The sequence below is a fragment of the Hyperolius riggenbachi genome, chromosome 8 (assembly GCF_040937935.1).
Source record: "Hyperolius riggenbachi isolate aHypRig1 chromosome 8, aHypRig1.pri, whole genome shotgun sequence".
Classification (NCBI taxonomy): Eukaryota; Metazoa; Chordata; class Amphibia; order Anura; family Hyperoliidae; genus Hyperolius; species Hyperolius riggenbachi.
Genome location: NC_090653.1, coordinates 196,546,724 through 196,573,832, shown reverse-complemented (window position 1 = coordinate 196,573,832; position 27,109 = coordinate 196,546,724). Strand labels below are relative to the sequence as shown.

The 27,109-nt window shown below is 45.8% G+C and overlaps 1 protein-coding gene across 2 annotated transcripts in view; it reads right to left on the bottom strand.

The window, feature by feature from the left end:
- Nucleotides 1–27,109, bottom strand: part of LOC137527537 (coagulation factor VIII-like) — a 506,000-nt gene that overhangs the window by 371,884 nt on the left and 107,007 nt on the right. For both annotated transcript variants that reach the window (XM_068248081.1, XM_068248082.1), the window contains exons 6-7: nucleotides 16,256–16,336; nucleotides 1,402–1,623 (exon numbers count right to left, since the gene is read on the bottom strand). In XM_068248081.1, coding sequence (XP_068104182.1) covers nucleotides 1,402–1,623; nucleotides 16,256–16,336 — 303 coding nt within the window. The remainder of the gene's footprint in view (nucleotides 1–1,401; nucleotides 1,624–16,255; nucleotides 16,337–27,109) is intronic.

Genomic DNA, 27,109 nt, shown 5'->3' with positions numbered 1-27,109 from the left:
AGCCACACCAGACGCACGTTGCTGCGTGCAAACCGCCGCACTGGACGCGGAATCAGCCGCCTTGCCGTCAGTACACGCGGCGGCTTTTCCGCGTTCTATCACAATTACCGAGTTCTCTGATGGCACTACTAGATAACCCGGCATTTCCAGTGGGCATCCAAGGTACACATATTCTACACTTCACAAGAGACTTTTGGCCCTAAATCAGACACATAAACTTGTCAGGAAACATCTATACCCCTCCCGACGAGAAACCACAATCTAAACCATGTAGGTTCACCTGGCTCTTTCAACATCAATTAACTAGTTTCTACAACTCCCTATCTCTTAAAGAAAAAATATGTAGACAATTGCTACCCTTTAAAATTGTATGCACCATAAAAGAACAACAAGACCACAGTCTATCCCAAGTGTATAACATTGTTCTCCTTCCTTCCCCTTACTAAAGGTTCAGCCACTTCACTGATCTCTAAACGGGAAACCGATCTTAACACAACATTTACTCCTGAAGACTGGGATAAAATGTGTACACTAATACACAAAACTTCTCTTGCATCCCTGGCTCAAGAAAGAAAGTATAAAATCTTTACCAGATGGTATAGATATCCAGTTCTGCTCTATAAATTTGATCCCTCTGTCCCGGAGATCTGCTGGAGATGCCTTAAAGTCAAAGGCGCACACCTTCACATGTGGTGGGATTGCAAGCCTATCAATGCTCTCTGAAAACTAACTTTCAAATTATACTGGAAAGCTTGTATAGGTTTATCCAGTGGCTGGGCTTGTGTCCCTCTAGCCGGGGACCAGGCTTGGCAGGCAATTGGCAGGCAATATCCAAATCTTCCTCCGTGAATGGCAGGGCTGGAATCGGCTCTTTTGTCTCTGCAAGTATCGGCCTGGTTTGAGCGCAGACTATGGCAGGTTGTACTGGAGAAGAATGATGATGAATGAGGAAAGTGTCCAATGCTTCCCGTTGCTCTGCAAGACTGTATAAACAGTTTGCCGGCAGTGGGGAGAAGTGAGAGAAAAGTGTCAGTGTAGCGATGCGTGTAGGAAGGGCAGTTACTCAGTTCAACTATAAAAATAATGATCAAATGATTAAGCAGGCTGACCAGCATCTTTGTATCAATCTTTTCCAGGGAGTGCATTTGTAAAAGGTAAAGGAAATGTTGACCTTTTTACTGCATACTGTAATGGCAACATAGGAAAAACTGTGGCAATTTATAGTGTATTTTACTGTGGGAGAAATTAGGTATGTGTTTAAATGTGTTTACATATTACAATTTTTTAGTACAGACAGTGGTCCCAAAAAAAAGCTGGACAGAAGCATATTTTGACCATTTTATATAGAGTTAATGACAAAGGCAAATATACAGTACTGTTACATATACATTTTTATCATACCTTCTGGGTGATCACCAGTTTGGCAGGAAAGTTTGTATATTCCTCTTTCTTCTGGATATATTACAGCTGTAAGGAAGCTAAAGGCAGAAATAGGGAGTATGGGGACACGATTTTCTCTTAGTAAAAAGCTATGTCCTTCCAGAGAAACACTGTGAACTTCTGTGTGTGTTCCAAATCCAATGACATGAAAATAAGCAATTTTCTTCTGACATATGACTTGCTCTATATCACCAAAAACAAAATATCATTTAGTTAGTAAAATTATTATTTATATAGCATATAGTAGAGAAATGTTCCTTCCTACAACACTGCACTAGAAACGGTGTGCTGTGGCCACCAAATAAGTAATTTTGTACAAGGAAGGACCATGGCCCATTAAATAGCACTACACGTTAGAAAAGTATAAACAATTTATTGTAACCAGGGTTGCTCGGGTAGTACTTTTTAAAACCCGTCCGGATCCGGATCTGGGTACCCAGATATCCGGATCCGATTCGGATATCCGGATCCGACCTTGCGGTTATCTCCGAATTAATTCGGGTATCTGACCAAATTACCCACGAGTACCCGACCTATTCGGGTATCCGGATAGAAAAACTGGAAGTGCCCTTTAAATAGCTTTAAAAAGGGTTTTTAGGGTAAATGATGCATGTAGCATCATGTTTTTTTTACAGGGAAACACTAATTTATTATTTGGTGGACATAAATTGAAAAAAAAAAAAAGCTGTCAATTAACATCAGGTCTAGGTTCCAGACAGCGGTCGTGCAGCCCACATTGTGTCCAAAGTCCTATCGCACAACTGGGATATGACAGTTTACAGCCCAGACACCGCCAAAAAATGACACCGCAAGTCCGCAATTGTGTTTTGGGTTGAATATAGGTGGTGGTATCAGCAGCAGTGGCCTGGGGCACCGTGGCGGTGGGAGCCAGCGCCAGCTTTCTTCAGCCTCTTGAACTCCTCATGCTCAACAACATTTTTTTGGCCAGATGGGTGATGAAGCTGGAGGTGCCATACTTGTAGGGGTCACAACCTCTGCTCATCTGTAGTTTGCACACATTGCATATGGCAAACTTGCTGTCCAATGAGGGCAGAGTGAAAAACCGCCAGATTGAGGAGGTGACAATTCCCCTGCGGCCTGAATGGGATGCTGCAGCTTTTCTCCCTGTGGCGGTTGGGGGTTGAGTGGTGCATCCCTGATCCCGGGTACCCGGATAACCCGGGTATCCGACCATTTTTCCGCTATCCGGTCGGATCTGGATTCCGGATACCTGGACCAATATCCGAATAGCTCTATGCGGATATCTGGCCGCATAATCCGGATACCCGCAGATATCCGGATCTGGGTACTGAAACAAGGGAGATGATGTCATTGAGCCAATCAGAGGGCTCCCAGCCAATCAGAGGGCTCCCAGCAGAAGCCCTAGCAACCAATCACAGAGGGGAACTCTGGCCAGCCCCACCTGACCTCATTAAGCCAATCAGAGGCCTCCCAGCCTAAGCCCTGGCACCCAATCACAGAAGGGAACCCTGGCCAGCCCCCCTGTGTAGGGAGGGCTGGCATGATGAGACAGATCGTCCTTGCTTGTGTGGCTGGCTGTCTGGCTGGCTGGTGACTGACAGACTTGCTCCAGTGCTATTGGCTTAGCAAGTGCTGCCTGTATACAGTGATAAACCTAAAGCTTTAAGTGCTAAACACCTTCACTACACAATTGTTCTATTGCTTTTTTAGCTAGCTAGTGTAATTCTTTGATTTCTTTCACTCAGTTAGGTCCTGTCTGTGTCTGTGTGTGCTGTGCAGGCCAGCAGGACAGTATAGGTTAGGGAATAGGATTACTGTGTTATTGTATTGTATTATATAGTTAGTTAGTACTGCAGTTAGTTGTTAGAGAGAGTAGTGCTGTGTTAGCTTACTACAGATTACTGCAGTGCTGCTGTGCTGAGCATTGTCAGTGTGACAGTTAGACAGATAGTGTGCATCTGTCTGTCCTCTACTCTGCGGTCTGTCACTCTGTGCTGATTTGATTTAACCACTTAAGCCCGAAGGGTTGAAATTTTTTTACATCCGAGCAACTTTCACCCCCCATTCATTTGCCAATAACTTTATCACTACTCATCACAATTAATTGATCTATATCTTGTTTTTTCCGCCACCAATTAGGCTTTCTGTGGGTGGTATATTTTGCTAAGAGCCACTTTACTGTAAATGCATTTTAACAGGAAGAATAAGAAAAAAATGGAAAAAATTCATTATTTCTCAGTTTTCAGCCATGATAGTTTTAAAATAATACATGCCTCCATAATTAAAACTCACGTATTGTATTTGCCCATATGCCCCGGGTATTTCACCGTTAAAATTATGTCCCTATCACAATGTATGGCGACAATATTTTATTTGGAAATAAAGGTGCATTTTTTCCGTTTTGCGTCCATCACTGTTTAGAAGCCCATAATTTATTAAATCATATTGATATACTCCTTTGACATGAATATTTAAAAAGTTCAGACCCTTAGGTAACTATTTATGTTTTTTTTTTTTTTTTTTAATTTAAACTTGTATGTGGGTATTTTTTGGTGTGGGAGGTAAACAGGGTTTTTTTTAATATATTTATAGGTTTATTCTTAAAACTTTATTTTTTTGGGTGTAATTTGCTATTTGGCCACAAGATGGCCAGAATCAAAAAGTCCTGGGAGCGATCGATCTCGCTCCCAGGCAGAAGAAAGGAGACCAAAGCTCAGAAAAGCCGCAGCGTCTGAAGAGACGCTGTCGGCTTTTCTCCAGGGGGGTCCGATCAGCGAAAGGGATTTATAATCCCTTTCACTGAACGGTGGGCTAGCGGCCAGCAGCGGGGGCGCGCACGGGGGGGGCCCGCGGGCGCGCGCGCGCGACCCGCGGGAGTGCGCGCAGCCCAACTGGACGAGAAATTTCGTCCAGTTGGGCTTAAGTGGTTAAAGTCCAACCCCGATTTCATTAAAGTAAAAGTACCCCACTACCATCCACAGGATGGGGATGTCAGCTCTGAGGAGGAGGAGGAGGATGCGTCGGTGGGTTTGGCACGGAGGATCAGCATTGCAGACAGTGGCCGTGGAATGCGGGACCCACATCCTTCTGCCGCTACCACCAGCCGCACCACTCAACCCCCAACCGCCACAGGGAGAAAAGCCGCAGCATCCCATTCAGGCCGCAGGGGAATCTTCACCTCCCCAATCTGGCGGTTTTTCACTCTGCCCTCTTTGGACAGCAAGTTTGCCATGTGCAATGTGTGCAAACTACAGATGAGCAGAGGTTGTGACCCCTACAAGTATGGCACCTCCAGCTTCATCACCCATCTGGCCAAAAAACATGTTGTTGAGCATGAGGAGTTCAAGAGGCTGAAGCAAGCTGGCGCTGGCTCCCACCGCCACGGTGCCACAGGCCACTGCTGCTGATACCACCACCTATATTCAACCCAAAACATAATTGAGGACTTGCGGTGCCATTTTTTGGAGGTGTCTGGGCTGAAAACTGTCATGTCCCAGTTGTGCGATTGGACTTTGGACACAATGTGGGCTGCACGACCGCTGTCTGGAACCTAATCCTCATGTTAATTGACAGCTTTTGTTTTTATTTTTTTATTTTTTTCAATTTATGTCCACCAAATAATAAATTAGTGTTTCCCTTTAAAAAAACATGATGCTAAAAAAAAACCTTTTTAAAGCTATTTAAAGGGCACTTCTGTTTTTTCTATCCGGATACCCGAATAGGTCGGGTATCCGCGGGTAATTTGGTCGGATATCCGAATTCATTCGGATATCTGCAAGGTCGGATTCGGATATCCGAATCGGATGAGGATATCTGGGTACCCGGATCCAGTCGGGTTTTAAAAAGTACTACCCGAGCAACCCTGCCCGGGATCCGGATAAGCATCCCTGACTGTAACATCATAACACTATAGTGAATATAAATGAATAAAAGAACTATAACAAATGTGTAGTGCTATTTTATGGGCTATAGTCCTTCCTTGTGCAAAATTATTTATATAGTGGCATCTCCTGTACAGATCATATATTGTCTTGTCACTTAACTGTCATTCAGAGGGGCCCGCAATCTAATCCCCACCATAGTCATATGTCTATGTATGCATCGCGTAGTATATGCATCATAGTCTAGGGCCACTTTTGGGGAAGCCAATTAACTTATCTGTATGTTTTTGGGATATAGGAGGAATTCAGAGTACCCGGAGGAAACACACACAGCACAGGGATAACATACAAACTACGTGCAGATAGTGCCCTGTCTGGGATTCGAACTTGGGACCAACCAGGCTGAGTTTGCTAACCACTATGCCACCGTGCTGCCTAAATAAATAGGACTTTCATAACAAAATGGGTTTGATTTTTCTAAGGTACGCTTGAACTGGAGAGAAGATAGGAATGCTGAAGAATATTATTCTGCAGTTTTCCTGCGTATCTAGCTTGGCTTTTTTATATTTTCTGCTCTAAGGTGGCAAATGTACAACCTTAATCTGAATCCCTTGGAACCTTACTAAAGACTAATTAACCTTTCAACAACCGCCAATTGGAGTAAGCGCGGCGGCAGCCCCAGGACCGCCTAACACCAATTGGCATCAAGTCCTGGGGCGGGGATTTGCAGGTGATCACACGCGCTGATGCATGCGCATCTCCACTTTCCGTCATCAGTCTTCCATCGGCAATCACCGCTAGGAGACTGTTAGACAGCGAAGCCTCTGTCTATTTACTCTGTACAGCTCTGTGCTCTATGGCAGTGCTGTAGTGGGGGCAGTCCCCCTGGGTGGCAGTGTTGCCAACTCAGCCCTTTAATTACTGACACATATGAATTATACAGGTTTTGTGGCTAGGTAGATACAGTTAAGGCACTGATTATGTGCAAATAGCCCCAGAACCTGTATAACTTAGATGTGTCAGTAATTAAAGGGATGAGTTGGCAACACTGCTGGGGGGCAGAGAAGCGATCCGCTGTCATAGGCTGAAGCCTATGACAGCCGATTGCACTGATTGGCTGGCGGGGGAGGGAGGTGAGACAGTAAAAAAAAGTAAAATGTATTTAAAAATAAATAAATTAATATTTACAATAAAATAAATAAACATCATAGGAGAGATCAGAGCCCACCAACAGAAAGCTCTGTTGGTGGGCAGAAAAGGAGGGGGGGTCACTTGTGTGCTGAGTTTTATGGCCCTGCAGCGAGGCTTTAAAGCTGCAGTGGCCTAATTTGCAAAAAAAATAGCCTGGTCACTATGGGGGTGTACGCCGAGGGTCCTCAAGTGGTTAATGGGGGACTTTTTACTGCATAGAGATTATGTATCTCTAGCACCAAATGACAGTATTAGCAATCACAGGTTCAGTCCAGGACCAGCCATAATGGCCATCCTGTCGATAAGGATTTCCAAGAGTGAAGACATCGACCACTGTAGCTGAATGGACTGAATGTGACCTATACGTGAAGAAATACAGTAAGATAAACATTTGGATTATGTAGCAGTAGAGTATAGTAACTATTACTATACTCACAATGATATTGTAAAATCACATTTGTGAAGGTGAAGAATGGCATTGATACTTCTCTGGAGGTGTTTAGATAATTTATTAGGACCACCATGTTCCTGAAGAGGAGTAGACAGTGGGCTTGATTCAGAAAAGGGTGCTAAGTGTTAGCACGCCAGTGAAAAGCCACTTTGCATGTGCTAACATGCTTTGCACGTGCTAAGTAGTTAGCACATGCAAACTACTTAGCACCGTAGTTAGCACATGTAAACTATTTGGCACCGTAGTTAGCACATGTAAACTACTTAGCACCCTAGTTTTTTAAAAAAAATCAGTGTTTATTAAACAAAGAAAAGGAACATATGACAGAATATGCAGTGTAGCAGTGCGCCTCCTAACTTTTCCAACAGTAGCTTCAGCATCAATTATCACTGTGGAAGATGAGACGTATTGTTAACAATAATATAATGATCGTCACATAATATATAGAGCTCAGATTGAATTTAAATTTCCAAATATTCTATCTTTTACAAGATCATAATTAGCAAGACCAGGGGTATCTAACCATGGAGCTTAGCACCCTAGTTAGCATGGTGCTAAGTAGTAGTTTGCATGTCCTAACTACGGTGCTAAGTAGTTTGCATGTGCTAACTACGGTGCTAAGTTTGCATGTGCTAACTACGGTGCTAACTAGTTTGTATGTTCTAACTACTTAGCACCCTAGTTAGCACGCCCAAAGCCTTTAGGCGTGCTAACTGGGTTAGCACCATTTACTGAATCGAGCCCAAAAAGTCTTGCTGGAAAGCTTCCTTTCTAAAGCCAGTGACAACTACAGAGCCACATGTGCTGAATAGAGATGGCCCGAGCCTCCGATTTTCGGTTCGCAAAACCGCAAACTTCCGCAAAAGTTCGGAACCGCAATAGACTTCAATGGGGAGGCGAACTTTGAAAACTAGAAACATTTTTGCTGGCCACAAAAGTGATGGAAAAGATGTTCCATGGAGAGGGCATGGCGGAGTGAGATAAACGCCAAAAGTCCCGGGGAAAAATCTGGATTTGATGCCATGCAGCCTTTTAAGGGCACAAATCACATTGAATGCTAAATTGCAGGCCTAAAGTGCTGTAAAACATCTTGCATGTGTATACATCAATCAGGGAGTGTAATTAGAGTACTGCTTCACACTGACACACCAAACTCACTTGCACCGCAAACAGCTGTTTGTGTTGTGATGGCCGTGCTGAACTGGTGCGCACCATGACGAGAGTGCAGGGGATGGTGGCTTTCCAGCCCATATGGTCGCTGGGCTAAGGTAGCTGAATGACAGAACAGTGACTGTTAAGCTGATCAAATTTGGTCTGTCCACAATGAAGCAACGACCTTTTTATCGTGGGTTTCCCTACCCCCCCCCCCTCCCCTGAGACACTCATATAGCCGGCGGTCATTGCTTCATTGTGATACGCAAGCCCCTTAACCGCAGCAAGGTAATGATCACGAAGGGAAATTGGCACATGTGGCTTGATCACAAAGCGGTGCTAACAGTTAGCACGCTGGTGAAAAACCCTTTATCACGGATAAACTCAGTTTAGGCGTGACAAGTTTAGGTGTGATAAGCTTAGGCGTGATAAGTTTAGGTGTGATAAGTTTAGGTGTGATAAGTTTAGGCGTGATAACTATAGCACCAACTGGGTTAGCACCGCAGTGCACAGCTGATCAAAAGTTTTGCGCTAGCAAAGTCTGGTGCACTTTGCATAGAGTTTAATGGTGCTGCTTTGCATGTGGGACTTTGCACGCGATCTAAACTTATCTAAACTTATCACAACTAAACTTATCACGCCTAAACTGGCTTTTTACCAGCGTGTTGCAATGGTTATTACGCCTAAAGTCTTTTAGGTGTGCTAACTGGGTTAGCACCACTTTGTGAATCAAGCCCAAGTACTTGCCTTTTGTTTTGTTGTTGCAACTGCAGGGCAGCCAGAAAAATTAAGCAGGCATGTACACGCACCAGAAAAATTATTATAGCAGCCGCTGCTAGCAGTGGCCTTAAAAATTCAGGAATCCACCTGGAGTCCTGGACCCTGTTGGTGGTGGCGGAGAAGGCAGTCAAGCGGCCTGCGGGCAGAGGTCTGCGACTTAGTCTCGGGGCAGGCAGTCATACGGCGTGCAGGCAGAGATACTGTGTGTGGGGACTGACTTAGTCTTCAGGCGGGCAGTAGGCCTCCGGGATCCATGCCTCATTCATTTTGATAAAGGTGAGGTACTGAACACTTTTGTGACTCAGACGACTTCTCTTCTCAGTGACAATGCTTCCAGCTGCGCTGAAGGTCCTTTCTGACAGGACGCTTAAGGCAGGGCAGGAAAGAAGTTGGATGGAAAATTGGGACAGCTCTGGCCACAGGTCAAGCCTGCACACCCAGTAGTCCAAGGGCTCATCGCTGCTCACAGTGTCTACATCCACACTTAAGGCCAGGTAGTCGGCTACCTGCCGGTCCAGGCATTGGTGGAGGGTGGATCCAGAAGCGCTAAGGACTAAAGAATGTCCGCATGTCCGACATCACCATGAGATCACTGGAGCGTCCTGTCCTTGCCTGCGTGGACATGGGAGAAGGATTACTGGCAGTGGTACCTTTATTGCGTTGTGCTGTGACATCGCCCTTAAATGCATTGTAAAGCATAGTTGCCAGCTTGTTCTGCATGTGCTGCATCCTTTCTGCCTTCAGATGAGTTGGTAACATGTCTGCCACTTTGTGCCTATACCGAGGGTCTAGTAGCGTGGCCACCCAGTACAGGTCATTCCCCTTGAGTTTTATTATACGGGGCGCACTAAACAGGCTGGACAGCATGAAAGATGCCATCTGCACAAAGTTGGATCCAGACGTACTATCCATCCCCTCTTGCTCTTCCTCAGTGACGTCAGGTAAGTCCTCCTCCTCCCCCCATCCACGAACAATACCACGGGAACGTTGAGCAGCACAAGCCCCCTGCGACGCCTGCTGCGGTTGTTCTTCTGCCGCTGCCTCCTCCTCCTCTTCCAAAGAAACACCTTCCTCATCATCCAAGTCTGACTTCTCTTCCCCACGCGACTCTTCCTCCTCCTCCCCCCATTGTGCAACGCTTCCTCCCGTAATTGTTCCTCTTCACGCTCCTCCACAGCTTGATCCACCACTCTACGCACTGCATGCTCCAGGAAGTAAGCGTACGGGATCAAGTCACTGATGGTGCCTTCACTGCGACTCACCAGGTTGGTCACCTCCTCAACCAGCCGCGTGAGCCTGCATGCATTTCGTATCAGTGTCCAGTTGTTGGGCCAGAACATCCCCATATTCCCAGATTGTGTCCTTCTACTGAAATTGTAGAGGTACTGGGTGATGGCTTTCTCCTGTTCTAGCAGACGAGAGAACATAAGGAGGGCCGAATTCCATCGAGTCGGGCTATCGCAAATGAGGCATCTCACCGGCAACTTGTTTCTCCGCTGAATCTCGGCAAAGTGTGCCATGGCCGTATAAGACCGCCTGAAATGCCCACACAACTTCCTGGCCTGCTTCAGGACGTCATCTAAGCCTTGGTACTTTGACACAAATCTTTGAATGACTAGATTCAGCACATGTGCCATGCAGGGTACAGCTTTCCCAAATTCAATGCGGAAATGAGATTGCTGCCGTTGTCACACACCACGTTGCCGATCTCCAGCTGGTGCGGGGTCAGCCACTGATCCATCTGTTTGTTAAGAGCAGCCAGGAGAGCTGGTCCAGTGTGACTCCCTGCTTTGAGGCAAGATATGTCTAAGATGGCGTGACACCGTTGTACCTGGCATGCAGCATAGGCCCTAAGGGAGCTGGGGCTGTGTAGCTGGAGAGGAGATCGCAGCGCCAGTAGAGTTGAACTGCCACTCAGCCAAGGAGGAGGAGGATGATGACAGCAAAGAGGATGTAGCAGGAGAAGAGGAGGTGGCACGGACACTGCCACCAGCTGCTTCTGATGACGAGCTCCCCCTGATTCTTTCAGGAACTCGTCTCCTCCTTCTCCTCTCTGACTCCCCCTCTGAACTGTCCCCTTGGTTATCTTGTCTCTTAGGAACTCACGTGGCATCCATATCATCTCCTCTATTGGGAACATACGTGGGATCCATATTATCGTCATCATCATAATCATCCTGCCCAACTTCGTTTGCCTCAGACACCTCCAAAACTGCACCATCCCCCTCTGCACACGTTACGTCCATAGTGTCGCCTAACTCAGACATATGAGGTGGTGTAACTTGCTTAGCGCCTTCATCTTATTGTAACAATAATGGCTGTGCATCAGTGATTTCCCCACCAAATAACTCCTGCGAACTGTCAAATGTAGTGGATGTGGTACTTGGAGTAGTGCTGGTGGCTGCGGAAGATAAGGTGTTCTGTGTTAAATAGTCAACCACGTCCTCACAATCTTGGGAGTTGATGAGACGTGCCTTCTTCTGAGCACTGTACTTTGGTCCAGGGCCATATGAAATCACATCACCACGACCTCACACAGACCTGCTGGGTGGCCTTCCTTTGGGTCTGCCTCTACCTGTTTTGTCTGTTTTATCCATATCGGGGGGATGACGTGAAAGGTATGCACTGACTTGAGTAATACAATGTGCAGTCACACAGGTGCAGTTAACAGGTATGCACGGAGTGGTATATTACACTGTGTGCTCTCAGGTAGGTAGGTGGGTGCACTGAAGTGAACAACAGGTAGGTATATGCAGTGGGTATTACAATGTGCACCTGTCACACACAGACAGGTACCGGACAGGCACAGTGACACTGCGTGCGCTCACGTAGGTGGGTGGGTGCACAGTGAACAACGGGTAGGTATATGCAGTGGGTATTACAATGTGCACCAGTCACACACACAGGTAGTAGTCACTGAATATGCTGGGCTTGGCAGTGGCACACACAGTAGGAATTACCAAGGCTGTCTATGCAACACAAGTGTCAGTGGGACACACACACACAAAAAAAATAGATCACAAGAACAAGATTAGCTCTCAAAAGAGCTTTTGTGGGGTGTTTTTTTAGCAATAAGAATCAGCAAGGAGCAAGCTAACAAGCCTGCAAGAGCCTAACTAAGCTTTACCTATGAGAGTCTGCAACAGCTATCCCTTCACTAATTACTGCAGACACATGAGTGAGTGAAAAGCCTGACACTGCCTGCTTTTTATAAGGGGGGTGGGGCTCCAGGCAGGAGTGTAGCCTGATTGGCTACAATGTGCCTGCTGACTGTGATGTTGAGGGTCAAAGTTGACCCTCATGATGCAGTATGGGGGCGAATCGACTTCCGGAAAAGTTCACGGTTCTCCGCGATCGCGAACCACGGAAGTTCGCCAGTAACCGTTCGCCTGGCGAACCATTCGGGCCATCTCTAGTGCTGAATAGGATGGTCACAGCGGCATCACTACCGGAGTTTGTGGGATTTGGATCGCACCAGGTGATAGCACAGGCGGGAGTGATTTATCCACTCCTTCTATCTACATACATTAGTCTGCCAGCAAGGACAGCAGGATTATTATCAGATTCAGAATCAATTTTATTTGGCCAAATAATTTTGCACTTACAGGAATTTGGCTTGGCATTTGCTTAACGTACATGGACAGTACGATACAAGGATGGACAGTATAGATCAGAGGTGCCCACACTTTTTCCTTTTACGAGCTACTTTGAAAATTACAAATAAAATATTATCTACCAGTTAAAATGTACCTACAGATGCAAGCCAAAACTACAGCACATGCATAGCGGCAGTCCATGATTGATTACCAGAAGCCGCTCGTCAATTAGATGCAAATCATAGAGTCCTCCTTAGTAAGCCAAATAGAGCAGTACTTGATCAAATAGTCACAATATCATGCTTACAACATCATGCTCAGAGTCTGGCAAATCAGCAGTAGCACATAATGCTACTAAATGTATGGCACTTCACCTTGCAACATCATAATACTCCTAAGGACAGCATAAGATATCACACTGAGCTCATCCAAGTCAAAGAGACACGGGCCCGTATGCAATTCACTTTTTCTCCTGAGTTTTCACCTAGGTGATATTTTTAAACTTGTCAGTAAAACTCCTTTTAAGCCACTAGAAAGCAAGCAAATGTTCAAAATAATTTTGATAATACTTTTTCTCCTACTTTTTGGTACTTTTTTAGTTTAAAAGTGATGGAAAGTTATTTTAAATCGCAAATGAAAATGTATCTCCCAGGAGAAAACTCAGATAATTTTCATCTTCTCTTTAAACTAACTGAGTATTTTCTTGCTTGCTGTGGCTTAAAAGGAATTTTATGACAAATTATGAAAATATCACCTAGGAGAAAACTCAGGAGAAAAAAAGAATAGCATATGGGCCAAGGTGTGAAAATATCAACTTGGAGTAAACTAATGAGAAAAAGTTAATTGTATATGGGCCTTTGTCACTTCCCTTTAAACCAGGGTTATCCACACTTTTTAGGCAAGGGCCCTATCACCTTACGTGAGATTGCTCTGGGGCCAAACTAGCGAAATTAAACACAGTTTTTGATGATTAATGTATTTTATCTGTATTTTGGGCGCCCGCTATATACTGGGCACTGTGGGCACCCAAATGCCAATATTTATAGGTGCCTATGGCAGCGCTTAAGGTAATGTGTGTATGTGTGTGTGCGTGTGTGTGTGTGTGTGTGGGATGGGGGCCAATGGGTACGGTTTAGGCATTAGGGAGGTAGTGTGTGTGGGTAGGAGTTTAGGTTTAGGAATTAGGGAGGTAGTGTGTGCAGGTGGGAGTTTAGGTTTAGGCATTAAGGAGGTAGTGTGTGCGGGGGAGGGGAGGCAGAAAAATTAGGCACGTATGATAAGTGGACAAATCGTGCGCAGCCATTCACTCTAACGTTAAATATTGGCTATTGGGCGAAAACGGGACGATTTCAATGCCAGGACCCGCACCTGTCAAACCAAAATTTAGGCACCACCAGGGGGTCTTAGGGTTAGGCACCACCAGGGGGGGTCTTAGGGTTAAGCACCACCGACGGGGGTCTTAGGGTTAGGCATTGGTAGAGGGAGGGTTCTGTGTGAGATTAGGGTTAGGTTTAGTAGTAGTAAAATATCGGTAATATTTTTCGGCTTCGTGTAAGACATAAACACAATTACACCTAAAATATATGGCTTTGGAATACTTACAATCATTAAAAATCACTTTAGAAACAATTGCTAATTTTAAGCCATATTTCTTTGTAAACCAATATTTGAGTACTCCTTACCGAAAAATAATGATTTGGGCTTTATCCTGCACCCTTTTTTCACAGCGCCTCTATTTCATACACGCGTGTAGGTTGAGTTTAGGTTTAGGCATAAGGGAGGTCACAAAAGATAACCATATACAAGTCCCTACAGTCAGAATATAAAATGGTCCCAAACTTGAAAAATCTCCAAAACTCTCAAAAGAGGCAAATCTTGAGGGTTGACATAGTGCTTATAACCCTGAAATCGAATTTGGGAGACACAGGCAGGCATACAAACCCAGGTAGAATAGATTGTGCCAACCCTGTGTGCAGAAGACCCTCGAGTAGGGGTGTAACAATAGACCCTGCAAGGGATGCAGCCGTAGGGGGGGCCCAGAAGCTGCAGGGGGCCCCATGGAGGGAGAAGTTTCTTTTCCCTGTCCTGAGAGATTGACAACTAAGGGCATGGTGAGAAAAAAACTTTCTGCTCTCTGCAGACAAAGATTTCTAAGACAGTCCCTATTCAGTGTGCAGCAGGGTCTTGTGTGCAGCGCTGCTCTACCCTCAGCTTATCTACCTCTCCCCAAGTGCTCTGTACTGTATTAATGCTGGAGGAGTCTGCAGAGCCACTTCTGCTCCATCAGAGATGGACAGAGTGAGTGTAATAAGCTGAGGCTGGGAGCACACTCGTCTATCGGTTTTCTGTATGTGTTTTCTGCGCAACATGTGTGTCTGTATGTGTGAAAACATGCACGTTTTATCACAGAAGCTAATGTAATTGGTAGAGAAAATGCATGCAGCGCTTCACTATTGTCTGCTTTTATCTGCATGGGGAAAACACATTCAAGTGTGCACTAGCCAATAAAATAACATTCGTTCTCAGTTTACGTATGCAAAAAGTGGGGGGGGGGGAGGTTCTAGGATCCATCCAAAGTTTTTTGCAGGGGGGCCCAGTGATTTCTAATTATGCCCCTGCCCTCGAGGATGAAAAACACTGCACTGCGAATAAACTTCAACCAGGGACCACTATCGTGAAAATAGTAAAATGTAAAATACATGTGTACATGTACATATAAGAAGTACATTTCTTCTAGAGTAAAATGAGCCATAAATTACTTTTCTCCTATGTTGCTGTCACTTATAGTAGGTAGTAGAAATGTGACAAAACAGACAGGTTTTGGACAAGGCCATCTCCTCATGGGGGATTCTCAGAGTTTTCTTTATTTTCAAAAGCACTTCATGATTTGCAGTTGCTCCCTCCAACTACCAAATCAGTGTGCAGGGAGGCTGGCCAGATGAGCAGGTCTGTACTACACATGTGCAAGTCTGGGCTCGGGCATGCACAGTACGGATGTGCCCATCTTCATAAGCACTTGGGGATATGAGTGCTTCTCAAGCCTTCCGTGGACTCCTGAAGGTGTGAAATTTGAACGGGGGACAGCTGTGGAATGAGAGATAATAGCGAGGACATGGAAGGCTTTATGGGATCCAGAGCCTCCCTTCTTCATAGGGGAGTATTTCATTTTTGTTTTTACTGGTTTCATGATTGCTTTAAATGGTACCTAAAGTGAAATTAATCTGTCCAGTTAAACTTATCTTGGGCTTCGTCCAGCCCATCCCTTCAGGTCCCTCATTGTCATTCTGCTCTGATCCATTCATCAGCTGTGCCCCACTGAAAGTTTGCCAACTGGGCCAGTCATGTGCTACATTTCATGCACAGCCCTATCTGCGCTCCTCCTCAATTCCACTGCCATAGCTGGCAGTGTTCGACACATGCATAGTTGCAATCTTTACTGACCACAAGAGCGCGATCAAAGAGGTGCGTGGCCCAGGGTCGTGCATGGAGCTTTTAAAGGGGACATCTGCTGAATAGATCAGAGTGAAACAACAATGAGGGACCAGAAGGACTTCAGGTGGGTAGAAGTTGCCCTAGGTAAGTTAAACTATACAGATTAGTTTCACTTTAGGTTTCCTTTAAGAACCTGGAAGAGCACAATTACAGGAGAAGTCAGCAGAAAAAAAATAAAAAAAATACTACTTGACATCACACCATTAAGAACTACACAGAGCTTACCAAGAGAAACTTACTATTTATTCAGTTGGAGGTGGATTTTTAATAATGAAAAGCTTTATTTTTACCTGGAATGGAACCATTGATGTATCCATTGACTGTATGCAGGACTTCGCCTTTTCCTAATTCATTCTTATAGTGGCTGTGACCTGTATAGCAGAAATGTTTTCATATAATTTTTCATTGCATCAAGATGGATAAAAGGTGGTGAATGAAACAGTGTGCATTCGAAAGCATATTTGTGTGAACAAACACACATCAACATTTAACTAAAATTCTAAATGTTCAGGTGTGTTATAGATATGGCCCGAATTTTCCGCAAAAGTTCGGTCCGCGCAAGCTTTCGCGGACCGCAATACACTTCAATGGGGAGGCGAACTTTGAAAACTAGAAACACTTATTCTGGCCACAAAAGTGATGGAAAAGATGTTTCAAGGGGTCTAACATCTGAGTTTTTGCATGGATGAGTGGGATAGAAGCCAAAAGTCCCGGGGAAAAATCTGGATTTGAGGCAAAGCAGCGTTTTAAGGGCAGAAATCACATTGAATGCTAAATTGCAGGCCTAAAGTGCTTTAAAACATCTTGCATGCGTATACGTCAATCAGGGAGTGTAATTAGAGTACTGCTTCACACTGACACACCAATCTCACTGTGTAACGCACCGCAAACACCTGTTTGCGTAGTGATGGCCGTGCTGGACTAGTGCGCACCATGGTGAGAGTTCAGGCAGTGTCGGTTTTCAAGCCCATATGGTCGCCGGGCTGTGGTAGCTCAATGTCTGTCCACAATGAAGCAACGACCTTATTATCTTGGGTGTGCCCCCCCCCCTCCCCTGAGACACTCATATCGCCGTCGGTCATTGCTTCATTGTGATACGCAAGCCCCTTCACTGCGGCAAGGTAATGATCATGAAGGGGAATTGGCACATGTACATGCCTTTTGTTTTATTGTTGCAGCTGCAGGGCAGGCAGAAAAATTAGGCAGGCACGTACACGCACCAGAAAAAGTAGTATAGCGGCCGCTGCTAGCAGCAGCCTTAAAAATTCAGGAATCCACCTGGAGTCCTGGACCCTGTTGGTGGTGGCGGAGAAGGCAGTTATGCAGCCTGCGGGCAGGGGTGCTGTGTGGGGAGCGACTTAGTCTTGGGGCAGGTAGTCACACGGCTTGCAGGCAGAGATGCTGTGTGTGAGGACAGACTTAGTCTTCGGGTGGGCAGTAGCCCTCCGGGATCCATGCCTCATTAATTTTGATAAAGGTGAGGTACTAAACACTTTTGTGACTTAGGCGACCTCTCTTCTCAGTGACAATGCCTCCAGCTGCACTGAAGGTCCTTTCTGACAGGACGCTTGAGGCAGGGCAAGACAGAAGTTGGCAAAATTGGGACAGCTCAGGCCACAGGTCAAGCCTGCGCACCCAGTAGTCCAAGGGTTCATCGCTGCTCACAGCGTCTACATCCACAGGGTAGTCAGCTACCTGCTGGCCCAGGTGTTGGTGGAGGGTGGATCCAGAAGGGCTAAGGCGAGGCGTTGGACTTAAGAATGTCCACATGTCTGACATCACCATGAGATCGCTGGAGCGTTCTGTCCTTGCCTGCGTGGACATGGGAGAAGAATTACTGGCAGTGGTACCTTTATTGCGTTGTGCTGTGACATCACCGCACTGTTAAATGCATTGTAAAGCATAGTTGCCAGCTTGTTCTGCAAGTGCTGCATCCTTTCTGCCTTCTGGTGATTTGGAAACATCTCCACCACTTTGTGCCTATACCGGGGGTCTAGTAGCGTGGCCACCCAGTACAGCTCATTCCCCTTGAGTTTTTTTATACGGGGGTCCCTCAACAGGCTGGACAGCATGAAAGACGCCATCTGCACAAAGTTGGATCCAGACGTACTATCCATCTCCTCTTGCTCTTCCTCAGTGATGTCAGGTAAGTCCTCCTCCTCCCCCCAGCCACGAACAATGCCACGGGAACGTTGAGCAGCACAAGCCCCCTGCGACGCCTGCTGCGGTTTTTCTTCTGCCGCCGCCTCCTCCTCCTCCAAGGAAACACCTTCCTCATCATCCGAGTCTGATTCCTCTTCCCCACACGACTCTTCCTCCTCCTCCTTCCCCCTGTCTGCTGCCGCAGGTGTTGAGGAAACATCTGGTTCTGATGAGAATTGATCCCACAACGCTTCCTCCTGTAACTGTTCCTGTTTACGCTCCTCCACAGCTTGATCCACCACTCTATGCACGGCACGCTCCAGGAAGTAAGCGTACGGGATCAAGTCGCTGATGGAGCCTTCACTGCAACTCACCAGGTTGGTCACCTCCTCAAACGGCCACATGAGCCTGCATGCATTTCGCATGAGTGTCCAGTTGTTGGGCCAGAACATCCCCATCTCCTCAGAGTGTGTCCTTCTACTGTAGTTGTAGAGGTACTGGGTGAATGCTTTCTCCTGTTCTAGCAGGTGAGAGAACATAAGGAGGGTCGAATTCCAGCGAGCCGGGCTATCGCAAATCAGGCATCTCACCGGCAACTTGTTTCTCCGCTGAATCTCGGCACAGTGTGCCATGGCCGTGTAAGACCGCCTGAAATGCCCACACAACTTCCTGGCCTGCTTCAGGACGTCCTCTAAGCCTGGGTACTTTGACACAAATCTTTGAATGACTAGATTCAGTACATGTGCCATGCAGGGTACATGTGTCAGCTTTCTAAATTCAAAGCGGAAATGAGATTGCTGCCGTTGTCACACACCACGTTGCCGATCTCCAGCTGGTGTGGGGTCAGCCATTGATCCACCTGTTTGTTAAGAGCAGCCAGGAGAGCTGGTCCAGTGTGACTCTCCGCTTTGAGGCAAGACATGTCTAAGATGGCGTGACACCGTCGTACCTGGCATGTAGCATAGGCCCTGGGGAGCTGGGGCTGTGTAGCTGGAGAGGAGATTGCAGCACCAGCAGAGTTGACCTGCCACTCAGCCAAGGAGGAGGAGGATGACGACAGCAAAGAGGATGTAGCAGGAGGAGAGGAGGTGGCAGGAGGCCTGCCTGCAAGCCGTGGAGGTGTCACATAGTTGGTCCACTGCACAGCCACGTACTCCCTGCTTGTCAGCGGTCACCAGGTTGACCCAATGGGCTGTGTAAGTAATGTACCTGCCCTGACCATGCTTGGCAGACCAGGCATCCGTGGTCAGGTGGACCCTTGACCCAACTCTGTGTGCCAGAGATGACACCACTTGCCTCTCAACTTCACGGTACAGTTTGGGTATCACATTTTTAGAGAAATAATTGCGGCCTGGTATCTTCCACTGCGGTGTCCCAATGGCCACAAATTTACGTAAGGCCTCATAGTCCACCCACTGGTATGATAACAGCTGGCGAGCTAATAGTTCCGCCAAGCCAGCTGTCAGACGCCAGGGGGTGACTGGCAGAAATTGGCTTCTTCCGCTCAAAGATTTCCTTCACAGACACCTGGCTGTTGTGGGCAGAGGAGCAGGAACCACTCAAGGTCAGAGGCGGAGTGGAGGAGGGTGGCTGTGAAGGTGCAAGGGAAAATGCGGCTGAAGATGCTGCACCTGAAGGAGGAAGAGGAGAAGGAGGGTGGCTTTTCTTTTGTGTGCTGCTTTTGCTCAGGTGCTCTTCTCATTGCAGTTTGTGCCTTTTCTGCATGTGCCTTTGGAAAGCAGCTGTCCCTAAGTGGGTGTTGGCCTTTCCACGGCTCAATTTTTGGAGGCAGAGAGAACAGATGGCATTGCTCTGATCTGAGGCAGACACATTAAAACATTTCCAAACCGCTGAGCCCCCCTAGGGTGATGGCACTATGGTGGCATCAGCAGCTTACGTTGAAGGGCATGTTGGCTGGCTGTCCATAGGTGGCGATACATGCCGCCGGACACTGCCACCAGCTGTTTCTGATGACGAGCTCCCTGTGCTTCTTTCAGGAACTCGTCTCCTCCTACTCCTCTCTGACTCCCCCTCTGAACAGTCCCCTTGGTCATCTTGTCTCTTGTCCCTTAGGATCCCATGTGGCATCCGTATCATCGTCATCATCATAATCATCCTGCCCAGCTTCACTTGCCTCAGACACCTCCAAAACTGCACCAACAGCAGGTACTTCATCCTCCTCCTCCTCACACGTTACGTCCATAGTGTCGCCTAACTCAGACATATGAGGTGGTGTAACTTGTTTAGCGCCTTCATCTTGTTTTAACAATAATGGATGTACATCAGTGATTTCCCCACCAAATAACTCCTGCGAAGTGTCAAATGCAGCGAATGTGGTGCTTGTAGTAGCACTGGTGGCTGCAGAAGATTAGGTGTTCTGTGTTAAATAGTCAACCACGTCCTGACAATCTTAAGAGTTGATGGGACGTGCCTTCTTCTGAGCACTGTACTTTGGTCTAGGGCCGTACAAAATCACATCAGCATGACCTTGCACAGACCTGCCGGGTGGCCTTCCTCTGGGTCTGCCTCTACCTCTTCCTCTACCTGTTTTGTCCGTTTTGTCCATATCGGGGTGGATGAAGTGAAAAGGTATGCACTGACTTGAGTAATACAACACGGGTGCATTTAACAGGTATGCACGGAGTGGTATATCACACTGCGTGCACTCACGTAGGTAGGTGGGTGCACTGAACACAACAGGTAGGTAAATACAGTGATGGGTATTACAAATGTGCACCTGTCACACACACATACCGTGAACAGGTACAGTGACTGGTGGTATGAAATATCACAATGTGTGCGCTCACGTAGGTAGGTGGGTGCACTGAACAACAGGTAGGTATATGCAGTGATGGGTATTAAATGTGCAGCTGTCACACACACACACACGTACCATGAACAGGTACAGTGACTGACTGAAGGTATTAAATATCACACTGCGTGCACTCACGTAGGTAGGTGGGTGCAATGAACAACAGGTAGGTATATGCAGTGATGGGTATTACAAATGTGCACCTGTCACACACAGACAGGTACCGGACAGGCACAGTGACACTGCGTGTGCTCACATACGTAGGTAGGTGCACTGGGAAAAACAGGTAGGTATATGCAGTGATGGGTATTATAATGTGCACCTGTCACACACAGACAGGTACCGGACAGGCACAGTGACACTGCGTGCGCTCACGTAGGTAGGTGGGTGCACTGTGAAAAACAGGTAGGTATATGCAGTGATTGGTATTACAATGTGCACCTGTCACACACAGACAGGTACCAGACAGGCACAGTGACACTGCGTGCGCTCACGTAGGTAGGTGGGTGCACTGTGAAAAACAGGTAGGTATATGCAGTGATGGGTATTAAAATGTGCATCTGTCACACACAGACAGGTACCGGACAGGCACAGTGACACTGCGTGCGCTCACGTAGGTAGGTGGGTGCACTGAAATGAACAGGTAGGTATATGCAGTGATGGGTATTACAATGTGCACCTGTCACACACAGACAGGTACCGGACAGGCACAGTGACACTGCGTGCGCTCATGTAGGTAGGCCGGTGCACTGAAGTGAACAACAGGTAGGTATATACAGTGATGGGTATTACAATGTGCACCTGTCACACACAGGCAGGTACCGGACAGGCACAGTGACACTGCGTGCGCTCACGTAGATAGGTGGGTGCACTGTGAACAACAGGTAGGTATATGCAGAGATGGGTATTACAAATTTGCACCTGGCACAGTAGTAATTATACCACCAAGGGGCCAAAGGTCAGCTGCGACTGACTGACAGGGCTGTTTATAAATATAATGCAAGTGGGACACACACACACACACACACACACACACACACGCACACACACACACACACACACACACACACAAAAATAGATCACAAGAACAAGATTAGCTCTCAAAAGAACTGTTGAGGGGTGCTTTTTTTAGCAAAAAGAATCAGCAAGGAGCAAGCTAACAAGCCTACAAGAGCCTAACTAAGCTTTTCCTATGAGAGTCTGCAGCAGCTCTCCCTTCTCTAATTACTGCAGGCACACGAGTGAGTGAAAAGCCTGACGCTGCCTGCCTTTCATAAGGGGGGTGGGGCTCCAGGAGGGAGTGTAGCCTGATTGGCTACAATGTGCCTGCTGACTGTGATGTACAGGGTCAAAGTTGACCCTAATGATGCACTATGGGGGCGAATCGAACTTCCAGAAAAGTTTGCGGTTCTCAGCGAAAGCAAACCACGGAAGTTTGCTGGCAAACCGTTCGGGCCATCTCTAGTGTGTTGTGTTACACATTTACTATGAAAATTGTAAGTGTAGCTACTGTGCATACACTTTAGCATGAGACATTGCACAGAGACTTTACACATGATGCACAAAAGTACAATCAATTTTATTGTATTGAAAGTCCAGGAGCACACACAGACCAATGAAGATTAAGAATGGTGTGCCAAGACCCAGTCCTCGTACCCAGAATCATAACAAACATATTAATAGCAGAGAGAGTCAAACTCCGCACCATCACAAGTAATGTATAGCTCTTTTTAATGTATTATAATTAAACATACAAGAATTGCTGTGTTTTTTTTCTTTTAATATGATACATTAACCACTTCAGTACCACAGGTTTTCTCCCCTTCAAAACCAGAGCAATTTTCACATCACACTCCTCCCATTCATTCGCCAATAACTTTATCGCTACTTATCATACTGAAATTATCTATATATTATTTTTTGCGGAACAAACTAGGCTTTCTTTGTGCAGTACTTTTTGCTAAGAATTATTTTATTTTATATGCATTTTGCAGGGAAGAAGAAAAAAAAGGAAAAAAAATCACCATTTCTCAGCTTTCAGTCATTGTAATTTTAAAAATAAAATGTGCTATTGATGATTAAACAGACACATTTCCTTTGCCCATTTTCCCCGGTTATATGTTTTTTTGTAGTTTTTTTTTTTTTTTGGAAAACAAGAGTTTGCTTTCTTAAAACAGAAAGAATTTGCGACAATTCAGGTTGGAGTAAGCTTGAGATGTCTCCCGGTGCATCACTGTTGAATATATGCAAATTAATCATTGTTGCCATTAGAAACTAAACACACTTCCAGAACCGCTGGAATGCAATGATGTGTCAGCTTGTTAATTTGTACAGAGCCATAATAATCCAACATGCATACAAACTGTTTCAGATTGTTTGATCCTCATCAGTGGGGCTTGTAACACCGAGAGGTACAGACTAACCAGCAAGCTCATGGTGAACCAGAACTCATTGGAGTGTGTGAGGGGCTACAATGGTCCTAAAAGCACCCTTACTGAAATACTAAGGAAAACAAGAGTGCTTTCTTAAAACAGAAAGAATTTGTGATAATTCAGGTTGGAGTGAGCTTGAGATGTTTCCCAGTGCATCACTGCTGAATATATGCAAATTAACCATTGTTGCCCTTAGAAGCTAAACACACCTCCAGAACCGCTGGAATGCAATGATGTGTCAGTTTGTTAGTTTGTACAGAGCCATAATAATCCAACATGCATAATAGAATAATAGAACAATAGTTACTAGCCTTTATTTACAAAAGGAACAGTAATATACCCTCATGACATACATATTGAAAAAGTCCCTAAGGTAACTTGGGTTGGGATCTCTTTGCGCATGCATTCTCAGAGAGAATTGAACTGCATAAGCACAAAGTGCTCCTAGTGGTGGATGCATGATCACAAGAGACACGTGGCGCACCCATGCTTGAACAGAAGATCCCGACCCAACTGCGGGTTGCGATCTTACGAAGGAGAGAGTGGAGGCCTGGCTCAGAGTGGAACTGCCCTATGGAACCTAACAGACTTTTAGATGCTGAAAGAAGCCCCAGGGGAGGGAAACTTTTATTTTTTAGTTTGCTGGATGTATACTTTAAGTACTCTTATTCAATGCAAAGCTGCTGCAGCTAAGGCAAAAAAAAACAACTGAGATGCATTAAAAGGGAAATAAAAACTTGGGATGCTAGCATAATATTCCCCCTGTTTAACCCTCTAGTTAGGCAGCATCTGGAATACGGAATTCAGTTCTGGCCACTGTATTACAGGAAAGATATTGCGGTTTTAGAACAGGTGCAGAGACGAGCAGCAAAACTGATTAGAGGGATGGAAGGTCTCACTTACCTGGAAAGGTTAGAAAAACTGGGCTTATTTAGTCTGGAGAAAAGACACCTTAGTTATAGGCAAGTTTAGGGAGCATTACTGTTGCCCAAAATCCCCAGTGTATGGGGACAGGCACAAGTTGCGACACCAGAATGTCTGCCTTTCACTTCGCTTCTGTATCTTTTCATATGAGCAGAGGAAGACACGGTGGACTAAGTAGGACACAGGCAAACAAACAGCTATGGAGGAGGACACATGGGGAACAATGGAGGACACAGGGACACAATGGAGCACATGGGGACAATGGAGGACACAAAGGGACACGAAGGAGGACACGGGACAATGGAGGACACAAAGTGGCATGGAAGAGGACACAAGCGGGGCAGAGGAGGACACATCCACAAGACACCCCTGTGGCATGGACGCACCAGGTTTAGTATATTTTTCCCCAGTTTTTTGTTATATAAAACTAGGTGCGTCTTATAGTCTGAAAAATAAGGTATATAGCACTTATATCTTCTGAAGCACTTTACAGACTACATAGTCATGTCACTGGTTGTCCTCAGAGGAGCACATAATCTAATCCCTACCATAGTCATACTCTAATGTCCTACCAAATTATTATATTGTGTGTGGCTAAGAGAGAGACCTTTCTGGAATCCCCCCTTGAAAATCCTGGGTTTGCCCCTGTTAAGAGGATATCCAATTAACATGTATAAATACATCAGAAAGCAATATAGAAGCTTGGAAGATGAGCTTTTTGTCCCTAGGCTTGTGCAAAGAACTAGGGGACATGATCTGAGCACAGAGGAAAAAAGTTTTAGCCATTTACTTAGGAAAGGGTTCTTTACAGTAAGAGTGATTAAAATGTGGAATGTATTGCCACAGGAAGTAGCTATGGCAAATTCTATATCTGCATTTAATGGGGGCTTGGATGCTTTCCTTGTGTTGAAATACATCCATGGCTATAATTACTAGGTAATTCCCAGTGGTGTTGATCAAAGGATTTAATCTAATTGCCATCTGGAGACAGGAATTCATTTTTTTCCCTTTTGGGGCTAAATGGACCATGCCTTGTATGGGTTTTTTTGCCTTCTTCTGGATCAACAGGGATATGTGAGGGTGCAGGCTAGTGTTGTACTTTATTTTCTGGTTGAACTCAATAGACATTTGTCTTTTTTCAACCCAAATAACTTTGTAACTATGTATTTGTATAATTTATTTACAAAAGTAAAAAGAGTGCAGTACAAGATTATTTTAGAAAAATATAACAAATGAACATAATGTAGCCAGCATTTATAAAAAAAAAAAAAAAAAGTTGAATAAAGAAGAAAGTACATGAGTTCAATTGCATCTACTCAGTCTATTGAAATTAAAGAGTCCAGCATACAATGATTTCCTGATAGACTCCTTAGATGTTCTTTGTCAATGGTAAAATGGAAGACAAGAGCCATGTGCTCGGTGATCCTTTTTAAAGGGAACTTGAGATGAAAGCCATTTCAGGTTCCATATTTACCTGGGGTTTGCTTAAGCCCCCTTGAGGCCACTTAGTCCCCCGTCTTCCCAGGTGACTCCTGTCATCTGCAATACTGCCCGAAAGCCTGGCTGAGACGCACTTCGTTGCACATGCATGGCCCGGTCACACGCACTCTCCGTTGTGCTCCTGTCCCTAAGAGCGTTCTGCACCTGTGCAGTAATACTGCGCAAGCACAGAACGCTCCCAGCATCAGGGGTGCGGTGGGGAGCCCACCTAGCCGGGCTACGCATGCGGGACAAAGCACGACTCGGGCCAGGCTTTAGGGCAGTATTGCAGGTGAGAGAAGTCACCTGAGGAGAAAAGGAGGGACTATGCGGCCTCAAGCCTCAGGTAAGTATGGAACCTGAAATCGCTTTCATCGCAGGTAAACTTTAAGCATCTGCCTTCAGATGGGAGGTCTTGGACCAGGAGGGGCTTTACTGCCCCTGCTATCTGGGGTGGAAGCCTCAGGAGTCCAGAGTGAAATGACACAGCTATGATTATTTGAGCCATTTCTCCTCTGGCTTGCGAAGTACAAAGTACTAGACCACCAGAGAAAGCTATATGGGGATGGGGGAACACTAGTCCACTAGGGAATACTGTAAGGGGGGGGGGGGCTAGATCACCTGGCCATACTGTGTGCAGGATGGGGGGACCACTAGACTACCAGACTACTAAGGAAAACAATATCAAAAGGGAGTGGGTCCTTTGGACTACCAGGGAAAACCTTAAGGGGGGGTTTATAGACCACCAGGAAAAGCTACTTGGAGAGATTTTGAACAATTAAACTGCCAGAAAAATCTGTATCAGAGGGGGGACCAAACTATAAAGGGTAAGGACCACAGCTCACTATTAGGTTGGTCTGCAGACCAAAGGGTGTTATGTTTTGAGATTTAGGGGATACTATGTGTGGCAAACCTGTAATATTATAATGCTACAGCTTGTACGGTTTCAGGTCTCTGTAATGCAGCCTTTCTCAACCTTTTTAACCTGGAGGAACCCTGCAAATAATTTTTGGATCTCAAGGAACCCCTGCAAATATTTTGGGGGATTTCAAGGAACCCCTGCATTTAGTTTGCAGGAGGCATGGACTTTAAAAAGTAGGCGTGGCTGTTTACTTCACTACTCCTATTACACTGCCACACATTATACTGTTTTCTTATCCTAGTCCCTTTTTTTAATATGCTCATTATTATTCTGACTCCCAATTTAGTGCTTCCTTTTACAGTATCCCATATTATAATGTGCGCTATTATACTTTCTCCATGATGGGAAAAAATGCCAAGGAACCCCTGCAGGGTACGCAAGGAACCCTGGCTGAGAAAGCCTTCTGTAATGTATCAGATTTGTTTTATGTTTT